At 48.6% G+C, this 13,068-nt stretch overlaps 3 protein-coding genes across 3 annotated transcripts in view; all 3 read left to right on the forward strand.

Moving 5' to 3' along the window:
- The window catches only part of LOC110054059 (transient receptor potential cation channel subfamily M member-like 2), a 78,559-nt gene that overhangs the window by 47,119 nt on the left and 18,372 nt on the right, over positions 1–13,068 (forward strand). The window lies entirely within an intron of this gene.
- LOC149102817 (uncharacterized protein F54H12.2-like) lies at positions 727–2,211 on the forward strand. The gene has a single exon (XM_089272779.1). The coding sequence runs from the start codon at positions 740–742 to the stop codon at positions 2,120–2,122; it is 1,383 nt and encodes a 460-aa protein (XP_089128905.1). The 5' UTR covers positions 727–739; the 3' UTR covers positions 2,123–2,211.
- On the forward strand, positions 2,968–4,232 carry LOC149102818 (uncharacterized). Its single transcript, XM_089272780.1, has one exon. The coding sequence runs from the start codon at positions 3,224–3,226 to the stop codon at positions 3,875–3,877; it is 654 nt and encodes a 217-aa protein (XP_089128906.1). The 5' UTR covers positions 2,968–3,223; the 3' UTR covers positions 3,878–4,232.

Raw genomic sequence — 13,068 nt, forward strand, 5'->3', positions numbered from 1 at the left:
CCTGAACAAAGCGTTTGAAGCCGTGGTGGGGAGCACTTCGCGTCCCCTGTTTGTGTACTCCGACGTGGGAGGAAGTAGCGTGGTGGGGAATCAAGTCACGGATTTACTGAGAGAGGTCAACTTGATTCGAAAAGGTGAAGGTACTCAGTATTTCGAACCTTACCACATTCAATATATTCCCGTGCGCAAAGACGTCCTAGACATTATAGAGGTGCAAGTGGCTGAGACAACTGGTAAACTAGTGAAGTTTGGTAGCGGCAATACGATCGTGACGTTACACTTCAAGAAAGAATGATCGGTGGAACCCTAGTACGATTTCAGCCTGATAAAATCAAGCAATCTGGAGACGGATTCGGACCCATCTGGAGAGAAGCCAAGAAACGAGGTCCTAAAATTCTAAGAGACGTTTTGAGCGAGGCGGCCATGGAGGGTGTGAAAGGTTTAAATGCGGGCGGCAAAGGAAGAAAGCCCAATTGGAGAGGAGGACTCGCAGGGGTCAAGAGAGGAGCTACCAGAGCCGTGAAACGTAAAGCGACGCAAGAGATCCAACGTGCGTTGTCCAAAAGAGTGAGAAAAGACCTCTTTGGACTATGATTCCCATCTACTCGAGACGTGTGAGACGTATCCCTGGAGGGGTACGTACGTATAAAGGTGGTTCGATCCTCCGCGCACGCTCAAAACTTCCAAACTATCGTTGGGTAAAGTCAGCTGTGAGAAGGAAACGACGTAGACGACGACGATGACGGACATGGTGGCTCATGCCAGGTCGGCGGGGGTTCGTAACCCTCGCCTGAACATGTTCAGTGTCCCTCCCACGGATCTGAGTATGGCGTCTCGCCGAGTGGTGAGAATCAATCCGTTCAATACAGGCATCAACCCGGTAACGTTTCAAGTCGACCCTCAGGAAGACTTTATCGACTTGAACGAGAGTTTCTTTGAAGTGGAATGGGGTGTCAAGAAAAGTGACGCTTCGAATCTGCTGGCTGCGGATGTCATGGGACTCGCCAACAATATTGCCAACACCCTCTTCAAACAGATCAACGTGAGATTGAATGGGACTCTCATCAGCCCTCAGACCGATACTTACCACTACAAAGCATACCTAGAAGCGCTGTTGAACTACGACCGAGACGACGGTGAAACGATCCTGGCACCCAATGGGTGGTACAATTGTCTCGGCGTACCCGACGACGGAGATGCAGATCAATTGACTGCCAATAAGCTAAATCCAGCACACAATGATTACAAAGCGCTACCTCAAGATCTCAAGAACTTGGTAGATGCGCGAGTCCAGTTCCTCGGTGGAAAGAGAGTGACTCTGAGGTTCAAACCTTACCTGGAAGTGTTTCATCTCAGCAAGTTAATGGTACCCGGCGTGCAGATCCAGATAGACATGTACTTCAATGACCCCGCTCTGTGGACCATCAGATGGGGCGGTGCCACTTCTCTGAGACTGACCGAACCCGACGTGAATGTGAGATTGTTCCTGTCTCAAGTGAGAGTGACTCCCTCGGTGTACCGAGAAGTCATGTCTAACATGAAAAGTGGAAGAGTGGTCACTTACCCCACGGTCAGAGGAGAAATTCGTACCTACTCTCATCCCAGCGACGATCGTCATTTCGAGTGCAACAATCCTTTCCACAATCAGCTACCTAATCGGTTAGTAGTAGTGTTGTTGAAACAAGCTGCCTTCAATGGAACTATCACAGAGAGTCCGTTCAATTTTGGAAGATTCAATATCTCCTCCATCAAACAATTGGTGAGAGGTGAAGAATACCCCTACGAGACCTTGGAGCTCGATCACGATGGGGACGAAAAAGATCAGAGAGGCTACTACAGATTCCTACAAGCCTCGGGAGCGTTGTGTCGTGGAAAAGGAAACATGGTAAGAAAAGTGGACTGGGGTCACGGCAAGAGAAGCAACCTGTTTGTATTTGACAACACAGCAAACGGATGTTTGGACAGTCCAGTGTTGAACCCCAAGCAGTCAGGCGAGCTGCGGGTGATGATTGATTTTGGAGCTAACCCGGGAGAAAACCTGACCGTCTTGTTATACGCCGAATTCGAGAACTTGCTGGAAGTCAACGAGAACCGAGTGGTCACCTACGACGTGTATCAATGAGAGAGAAGAAAAAAATGGAGAAAGTAGCCTTGAATAATTTACAATTGGATCATTTGGCACGAACGAATCCGTCTCTACGCTGTGTCTTTTACGGGACGGTGCCTTGCGATCGTCTCCCCAGGACATTGACTCAAGAAGGACCGACCGCTTACATCGTGAACACGGACCCTCACGACAAACCGGGCATGCATTGGATCGCTTTGTGGGCCTACAAGGACAAGTGCGAGATCCTGGACAGTTATGCTCTACCGTTGGACGCATACGGAACCGTCCAACCTCTCCAAGCGTGGTTGGATCGTCATTTCAAGTACCATATTTACAACGGCAAGAGTTTACAGTCCCTGTTCAGTCAGAGTTGCGGCGACTACGCCTTGATGTTCCTGATCGACCGAGCCGAAGGTCGTGACATGAACTCGTTCTTGAGTCGTTTTAAGAAAAACGAGTTTGTAGAGAACGATCGTAAAGTAGGACAGATGTTGAAACGTTTGATCGTAGACGAGTTGACCTGGCGCAAGATTTGTAAAACCCCGTGTCACCAGGACACGTGCGGTTCCTTTAGAGGAGTGCGTCATTTGTTATAAATTAAGCTGTTTGAAAAATAAAAGCGTTCATTTTTGAGTTGCAGTCATTCATGGATCTACAGTTTAGAGGGCATAGATATTTGGACGACGTGATAGCCAATTTAGAAAAACGCTACGGAAAACCTGGTAAAAAAAAAAAGCGCCTCAGCCTAGTACTTTAAACATGGTACGACAAAAACAACCACGACCCACAAGAAGAAGAGTTGCTCTTCAACCTGCTCCAATGGCTCCAAGACCCGCGCCCGCTAAGCCGATGCTTTCCGAGAATGAAGATAGGAAAAGAAGAATGAAAAAGAGGCATTGGTACGAAGACAAGTTCGGAGACTTGAGAAAATTCGCCAAGAAACCTAGAAAAAAGAGATCTGCACCTTCAAATGCAAAGAAAAAAACCATCTGTTTCAATCGTAGAACCACCCTCTTGAGTCTATTGAAACGCATCCCGGCCGTCAAGACCCCACTGGCCACGATGTTTGGATAAAACACCGAGCGTCTCGAGACCCTGGACCATTTTTTCGAGATCATGGAACGACGCAAAGCGTTTCAATTTCACACGCCGTCTAGTTTGTTGATAGCGGGCCCGTCAGGCTGCGGTAAGACGGTGTTCACCACCAAACTGCTCTTGGAGAACGGCGACTTGTTCCGAGAACCGCCCAAGAGTATTCATTACTGCTACGGCTCGTGGCAAGATGGATTCAAAAAGCTCAAGAAGGGTGGGGTCAAGTTTCACGAAGGCATACCCGACAGCGACCAGTTACCCCAATGGTTTCCTGGAGGGGGTGTGTTGGTCTTGGACGATCTGATGGACGAGGGTGGCAACGACAAGCGCGTGTTGGATCTCTTCACCAAACACTCGCATCATCGGAACATCACGGTGATTTACTTGTGTCAGGATCTATTCCCCAATGGAAAATTCGCCAAGACCATTTCCCGAAACGCGCATTACATCGCGGCCTTCAAGAACCCTAGGGATCAATTGGGGATACGAAATCTATTACTGCAATCGTTTCCAACGCAATGGCAGGAGGTGTTGGACACGTTTCGAAAGGTCACGGATCGACCTTACGGTTACATGCTATTGGATCTTCATCCAGCCAGTCAGGACGATCAACGCGTCATCAGCCGAGTGTTAAAAGACGAGGGATTCGTACGATGCCATCAGTTTACATCATGTTGAGGAGCGAGGTCGAGTGGTTTCCGCTATTCATTCACCTGTGTAAAAACAGGCTCAAATACATCATGAATCCCAATGAGCTGGACTACGAACCGATGAGACAGGTCAGCGAATGCGAGAGTTACCGTCAAGTACGGTCCATCATCAATGCATATAATGGGGAAGGTTTCGATTATTTGGTTCATAAACAACGAGAACTCGCCGAGAAGAAGATAGCAAGAGAAAGTAGAGATGAGCTCTATCGACAGTGACGAGTTCAACCTTTCGGCTCTGGACGATTATTCGCCTTTGGGGTCCCCATTTCGAACGAGTACTCCCGTTCCTTCACCGCGATCGGAACTGTCAACACCACCCCTGCCCAATGTCTCGCGAGTCGGATTGGGCACTGCGGTCGCGTCACAGACCAACGTCCCCGCGGGTGTCGGTAGTGCTGTCCCAGGACCCTCGCGCTCCAACGTCACAGTGGGTGTCGGTTCAACCCGAATAACAGACGCCACACCATTGGTAAGAGCTACCCGAGGAGGGAAACGACCTAGACGCGTCCCGCGTCAAAACACGCCGACGTCGTCCAGTGATGCAGGTAGCCGCAGAAGAAGTAGCGCCAGTGGGAGCGGCGGTAGAGGCAGAGGTAGAGGCAGAGGCAGAGGCAGAGGTGGAGGCGGTGGAGGCGGTGGAGGCGGCGGAGGCGGAGGCGGAGGCGGAGGTGGAGGTGGTGCAAGTAGTAGCAGTGACGACTCCACACCTCCTTCTCGAGGGGGTCGAAGAAGAAGGCGAGGAGACCGTACTCTCAACCAAGCTGAGATGCAGCAACAACTGGAAGAGATTTTGAACCAACAACAACAAACGGCCGCAGGTCGTCGCATTGCAGGTATCACGACCACCAACACGATCACGACCACCTATAAAAACGGACAACGTCCTACCGTCACACGCAATTCGACCAGTGTACGTAACTGAGAGAACAACCATGAGAAGAGGTAGAAATAAAAGGAGAAAGCAGTGGGGTGGTGCTATTACAAGTGCCCTGTCAACGTTAGCACCGGTCAGTAAAGGTGCTGCCTTGGCATTGGCTAAAGCATTGGGTAAACGCGCCGCGAGAACAGGAATCCGAGTTGGAAGGGCCGCTGCCCTTGGTGCAGCCAGTGCAGCCGCGAGTCGAGGGGTACGACGCCTGTTGAGACGCAAGAAAAAACGACGCCCTCGACGATGAAAAAAAGTATCCGCACTTCGGTCTGTCTATTGGATGAACCTTTCACAACCGTGGTGGAGTTGGACTCGCTTAAACGATTGGACGGGTTGTATGCCTTCTATCACAAGTATTGGTGGTGTCGAAGACAGATGTTTGATCATCACAAATTGTGTAACGCCATTCTCAACGGACTGTCCTTACTGTGTGTAGCCGCGAGTATCGTCTTGGGATCCGTGTGGAAAGACGGGTACGCAGCGATTGGATTGACGGCTTTTGCCACCTTACTGAAAGGGTGGAACGATTTCAAGAAGTATTCGTTCAAGATGGACATGTCCAAGTTCGCCTACACGACCTACGAAAAGACGCTGACCGAACTGAGAAACTACGCGCTGGTGGGTGTAGATGAATTGGATGGGTTTTTGACCAAGATGCAAACGTTGGACGACGTGGTGACGGATTTCACACCTCCCACGTTCGACCGATACGTTCTAGACTACGACACACGATTTCATCACGTACCGCTATAAAAGTGACACGTGATAGACGCTTGTACCTCATAAACATCATGTACGTAGGACGTAGAAGAACGTTGAAAAGGAGGAGTAAGAAGATGATGATGATGAGGGGTAAGAAGAGGAAGATGACGCGTAAGAGACAGAAGGGTGGTATTTTTCCATTAGCCGCTCTCATACCCGCTCTGATAGCCGGAGGTAAAGCGGTGGCCTTGGGTGCTGCGTCAGGAGCGGCAGGTTTCGGTGCCAAGAAAGCACTCGAAGCCGCTACGCGAAGACGATAAAAGAGATTGTACAATCCGTCGTACACCTCACTCGTCACCATGGCATACCGAAGGAGACAAAGAATGAGACATAAACCAAAGCCCAAGAAAAGACGTAAACAGAGGGGTGGAGCACTGGCACGACGCAAACGTCGCTTGGTAGACAAGATAGCCGAAGGAGCCAGTATGTTCTTATCGGGACCCTCGCCTACCTTTGTGACGGCGGCATTGAAATTAGCGGGTCAAGCAGCAAAAGGAATCAGAGACAATGTGGTGGCCTCAAGACGACGATAAAAGGAGTACGTCAATCCACTCGTGTGCATAAGTCCACGATGGAGCGGTTACGACGACAACGCCGTTTCTTGACGGACATCCTGAAAGAAGCCAATCGGAACAAACGTCAACGGATGTTGCAATTCGCAGACAAAGATCAGATCAACGCCATCAGTGAGATGGTTTTCAATTTGCTGAAAAAGAGGATACCCATCGACGCCACGACTTATGGGAAACTGAAAAGACATAAAAAGGTTTTGCGCGAAGTGGGTAGACGCAAAAACTCCCTGAAGCGTCGAAGAGAGCGTCTCTTGAGTCAAAACGGTGCGGGGTTCTGGAGCGGGTTACGCGGTTGTTTCAAAGCATGTTGTGTACGGTGAAAGGACGTAGTGAAGACGGTTACCCTTTGGAAGGGATCGACGTCGTACCCAATTTTCCCCCGAGAGAAGACGAGACCATTCCTAAGCTCGTGCAGCTGCTGCAAGATGCCAATCGACGCGAAGCCCGATGGAAAGACTCGTCCGAGTACTGGGGGAGAAAGTACCACGCCCTGTATCAAGAGTACATGGCTTTAAAATTCGATGACTTTTGCAAAACCTGTCAAACGAAACGAGATACCACACCGCCCGGTGGGTGCATCGAGTTATGCAGTGAGTGCGGTAAAGGCAAGCAAACCGTTCAAAGTCTCAAACTCGAGTTGGAAAAGAAAGACGAATCCATACGGTACTGGCAAGACTGTTACGAGACGGCCTTGAGAGAATTGTCCGAGTTTCCTGATACGTCCCTGAGTCAGAAGGTATGAACGAAGTCATGATGGTACCCGTTCAAGATTTCAATCGATTGCAAGATTATTACAAGGGTCAGATTACAGAGAATGCATTGTTGGACAAAGCGGGTCGTTTGGCCGCTGAACAACATATCATCTTGAAAGACAAGCGTATTCCTGACAGCATGGCCGTCAAGATGGCCAAACCCATCGCCTCCGAAGAAAGTAAACTGGTGAAACGCATACGGACGGGTAAAAGCGGTCCTATCTCGTACCAAGGAACGGCACAACCCGAAGGCATGGTCGACACCCCCGTCGAAAATCTGTTGAAACAGATCCTCAAGGGAGCCAACAAAGAACAAGCACCCCCCGTGATCATCAAACAAGAACCCCTTGACACGACAGGTCTTAAAAAGGAGCTGAAAACGCCCAAACCTACCATTCAATCCAAACCCCGCAAGAGTTTAAAAGGGAGTGTGAAAAAGGCAGCCCTTTCTGCAGGAAGAAAGCAGTTACTGAGTTCGCTCGGTATTGAAGACGACGACGACGGTGGTTACAGTCCCAAAGGCAAGGCAAAAAAGTATAAGAAGGCCAAGAAGACAGAGGCCGAAAAGTTACGAGAAGGGTGGGAAGATTGGGACGCCCCGATAAGACGTAGACTGAGATATGACTCGGATTAAGAAGAAAAAACCACCTCCTATGAGACGACGACGTCGTCAACGCGGGTACGGGATCGACATCCAAAAATGGTTGGGCAAGACTGGGATCGAGTTTCATTGGCCCGGTTATCAGTACATGGGACCTGGTACCAAACTGAAGAAACGTCTAGCACGAGGAGACCCCGGGATCAACCGTCTGGACAAACTGGCCAAACAACACGACATTGACTATTCACGGGCCAAGAACTTACAGGACAAATGGAAAGCCGACACCAAGATGATCAAAGCCATCGACAAATTACCCGGACGTAAAACCATGACAGAACGCGTTGTCAAGAAAATCATGCAAGCCAAGAAACGTTTGAAATTGTAAACTTTTAATTGTAAGTTACACTCTTTGTTGTCATCATTAAAAGAAAAGTTACACTCTTTGTTGTTGTTGTTTTTCAAGACTCACACGTCATACCATCGTGGTACAGACTATCAGAGACATGGGAGGTCACAAACAGTCGTTCGACACTTATTTGGTCCACGTACGCAGTCGAAGATATGAACAACAACCGAAACCTAAGTCTGGGTATGAAATTGTACACTCTATAAGGGGTGTTGAAATAAAACATGCGATACACTTCCATGCGTATGTGATCGACAGCAATCACGTTGAATGGCAGGAACACGGTGCCGTGAATGTACAGGGAGCTTCGCCCCTCTGAGTTCAGCACAAAGCTCACCAACTCGCGATAGTAATGGAACCACACCGTGACCGGAATGGGAAATCGCAAGTGATTCCACGAACGCGTCAAGGAATTGTGCGTCTCAAAGGGTCTTCCTGTGTCTCTGAAATGCAAAATGTCATCCAGAATTCTTTGACGTTGTACATACACTATAAAAAAGAAAAAACAGTGTCAGTTCCATAATCCGTCCTCGTTGTAAATCGATGGTCCTCCAGGAAAGGGTAATACGCATAGATGCTGAATCACAATATTCCTTAGTCCTTCCACGCGTCTAAAGAAGAGTCTGAACCTTAGAATTCGAATCAAGTTAAACGTGGAGTAAGGAGTGTTAAATATGAATAGACGGTACAAAACATTCCTGATCTCTCGTGTCGGTTCTACGGGGAGCCGCACGCATCCGTGCACGTGCATGGTTTCATTCGTAAACAGAGTCACGAAATTTTCCAACATGTCATAATAACGTTGCCAAATGTCGGTGTCGATGCCATACGGCAATTCATCCCACATATACGACCCCTCGTGATGACAGCGTCTAGGTCTATCCTGATCACAATATCGAGTCAACTCTCGCCTAAATCTAGTTAAGCCATTCGCACCTGACGGTAACACGAACGGATCGATATCATCATCATCCTCGAGTTCCTCATCGGTTTCCAGCACGATCTCAGTCTGATCATCCTCGATCACGCGTCGGCAGTTGCCACAGGTTCGCACTTGTCTTCTCATCTCCTGGTAGCAACGTCGGTGCATGAAGACATGGCAGCATGGAGTGTGTTGACATAGCGTCAAGGAACCGATGTCGATATCTCTCTGACAAATGAAGCAAACTTGTTGAATAAGCGCTTCTTCGGGTGCCAGACCTCGAAGTCGACGACTGCGTCTAGGTTCAACTGACATGTCCAAAAACTGAAATGCCTTGACCCCCGCTTTTTAAACAAGTCATCCACCTATCGCAGCTCAAGTAGAAGTCACGTGGTCTGAGTAGACCCAGGGGATAGGGGGGTATCCCCCCCAACCACGCCCCCCGGTCGTAGACTGGACACTATCTTGCCTTGACTATAAAACGAGCGGACCGACCCGTTCACGGCACTCTGAGTGTCTTCACTTGTATTGAGCGCTGAATCATGACTGAGATCACTGACGAGGAGATGAACCAACACATGGATCAACATGAAGAAGAAGCAGTGAGTATCTAAAAATGGATAATATAACGTGCACCCTATGTGATAAAGTTATCCTTAGAACCGAAACCTGCGCTCGTACCAAGTGCTGTCGTTACTACACACATTACGATTGCTACGTACAAGCACTCGATGATCAGCTGGTGAAGGGAGTGGTCCATGAAAAGTTGTACTGTGAGATCTGTCACACGCCTTGTTATCTAAGCACAGTCGTAGCTTCCCTAGACAACTGAGACTCACTTCATCACCTTCTTTTCATAGAGTTACTGGGATTGGCTACCTCACGAAATCCAGTCATACATCCTTCACCTCAGAGAGGTCCAGTATCTCTTAGACATACGCAAACGTGCTATGTGGAAAGCCCTGCGCAACGAGATACATGCCTTTGCCAATGTACGCGCAGCCTGGGGGCTAGGTCCAATCAAAGTCAAGCTAGAGACATGCCTGCTAAAGCATTGTCCCAAAGGGAAAGTTCCAGGAATGAAAAATAAGCACATGGTCGTGTACGGATTCTACACACACGAACACAACACAACACAACACACATGCGAAGTATTTCTAGGGTACGGACTTAATCATGCCTATTACAGAATAGACGATGTTAAAAGACTTTTACATTCGTAGAGCATCTGGGATATGCTTCCTCCAGAACTACAAGATTACATCATGCGCCTAACCATGAATCAAATGCTACTCGAGCGTAGAAGAAACAAAAAGTTACAACGTGTTCTCAAGGAAATAGTACAATACGGCAAACTGAAAGAACAATGGGGTCTAGGACACATTAAGATTGTCCGTGTTCTATGTGATGCAGGATGTTGCATAAAAAAGAAAAAAGAAGACAGATTCAGAGATACTAAAATAATGGGCTGTTACATTGACATTTACGACAAACCTAAAGAAACGTATTTAGGTTACGATATAAAGGGGGCAAAGAGACGCGTCCCCATAGAAAAAACTTGGTGCTATCCTACCTTTTATCAAATACAACACGCGGACCATTACGAATTATAACCAATTTTTATTACAGAGTCACTGGGATAAGTTACCAGAAGAAATAAAGTGTTACGTGATTGACTTAGCAACCTGGCAGTGCATACGCGATCGAAGGAACAATAAACAACTGAGTCTACTTCACAGAATAATATTAGATTATGGCGAACTGAAACGACAATGGAGTTACGGACACATAGAAATACGCAGGATGAAATGTCATCTAAGTGTTTGTAGAGCGTTGTACGGGCATAGCCCTTATCACGTAGCTTACTATGGGCATTATGTCGACATTCGTCAAGAGAAAAAGATACTCTATTTAGGATGTAGTCTTAGAAACGCATTAAATCATGTATCTAACAAAAAATCGAAGTTAGACACTCATATGCTCATGTATCATAATTAAAAAATAAAAAAGCAATGTTGGTGACATTTTTCGTATCCTTACTGTCTTCGCAGAACAGACGAACCCACGACGAAGCCTTCCCCTTCGACGACGACGATGAATGGATATTTGATCCAGCTCTCGACCCCATGATGATCCAAACAGGAGGTGGTGCAAGACCACCTCTAGAATTTGAATTGAGACCCATAGGCGCTCGACGTAACTGGAGAAACGTCCTCCACAAACAACGATTCGAAGCCACGCTCAAACAAAACAGAGACTTGACTCGCGATGACAATATAGGTCAAGAATTGACTCGTGCCCTTCAACGATCCATCGAGCAACAAATCGCTCAGGATCCTACCCTGACACCCAACTCCACGGTCCATTTCACCATGCAGTCCCGTGCATTCACGCACGCCTTTCAGTCCACCACCTTCACCGTGCGAGAATTCGAAGAAGGGGGTGAAAGACTAACCACTTATCTCCAGTCTCTCGCGGCCAAACTCAACTCCAATGAAGAATTCACCCCCGACGACACGTTTACCATGGAAACCACTTTCATACGTACCCCGGGTCGTGGCAGCGGGAAAGCAAAACGATACAGGCCGAGTTGCGCCGCCGTGCGTGGAATCGTCAAACGGTCGCGCGTGACCATCCGAAACAAAGACACTCTCTGCTGCGCCCGAGCCATCGTCACCATGAAAGCCTGGGTAGACGCGAACGAGAATTCACGTGACCAAGATTACTACAATCTCAAACAGGGTTATCCTGTCCAAGAGCGATTGGCCAAAGACCTACACCGTCGTGCCAACGTTCCCGAAGGACCTTGCGGCATTCCCGAACTGCAAAAGTTTCAGGCCGCCTTACCTGGCTACCAGCTCAAAGTCATGTCCATCGACCCACCCCACATGATCATCTACGTGGGACCCGAACCCTCGGATAAGATCATTCGTCTCATCAAAGAAGACGATCACTACGACGGATGCAATTCGTTCAAGGGATTCCTCAGCAAATCCTACTTCTGCGACGAATGCAATCGAGGCTACGATCACGACGACTTTCGTCATCATCCCTGCCTCGGTCAATGGTGCCCCGCCTGCAAACGAAAAGACTGTCCCGATTTCATCGAGAAAAAACGACCCCTAGCACGCGGAAAGTTTCCCGAACCCACCTCCATCTGTCAATCGTGTCACAGACAATTCTTCGGTGACCGATGCTACAACGATCACTTGCAACGGCAGAGTCTCAGCATCCCCTCCATCTGCAACACTTACAAAAAGTGTGAGAAGTGTTGTCACGTATACGAGCTTAAACCCAAGAACAAGCGAGGAGTGCGTCCCCGGGGTCACAAGTGCGGATGGGGCGAATGCCGCATCTGTGAAAAACAAGTCTATCTGGAGACGCACCGTTGTTACATCCAACGCATACCCGAAGACGAAGACGAGCCCAAAAAGAAACTCGTCCCCCGCGACCAAGTCAACGGGCGAACCTTCGAAGAACCCGGACCCAACGATCCAGACACGAGCGTCTGGGTAGACAAAGACCCGCCCCTTCAAGTGTACTGCGACTACGAAGCCATCACCGACGCCGAAGGGAATCAGACCCCCATTCTACTCTGCCTGGAAAACGACGAAGATGAGATATGTTACTCCTTCTACGGGCGCAACTGCACCGCAGACATGTTCGAACACCTCGAATCCCTCACCGTCGACCAGGACAATAAGGATCGGAACGTCATCGTCATCTTTCACAATCTCAAAGGCTACGACGGGATGTTCATCCTGCAACACTGTTACGCAGCCCATCGAGAAGTCACGGACCAAATCCCCATAGGCACCAAGATACTGTCCCTGAAATCCGACAGACTGACTTTCAAAGATTCCCTCTGCTTTCTACCGTTCCCGCTGGCCAACTTTCCCACCACCTTCGGAATCACCGAACTACATAAAGGATTCTTCCCACACAAATTCAACACCCTAGAAAATCAAGCGTACGAAGGACCCATGCCTCCGAGAGACATGTACGATCCCGACGGCATGTCCGCCAAAAAGAAAGCCGAGTTCGAACAGTGGTACCAAGAGAAAGTCGACAACGACTACCATTTCGTACTAAGGGAAGAAATGGAAGCCTACTGCGAGTCGGACGTCAAACTCCTCAAAGCGGGATGTCAAAAGTTCCGGCAAGAATTCAAACAAAAAGCCGACTTTGACCCCATGGAGAAATGCATCACCATCGC

Source organism: Orbicella faveolata, unplaced genomic scaffold, assembly GCF_042242905.1.
Source record: "Orbicella faveolata isolate gen_17 unplaced genomic scaffold, um_ofav_v1 contig_35, whole genome shotgun sequence".
In the NCBI taxonomy this organism is placed as follows: Eukaryota; Metazoa; Cnidaria; class Anthozoa; order Scleractinia; family Merulinidae; genus Orbicella; species Orbicella faveolata.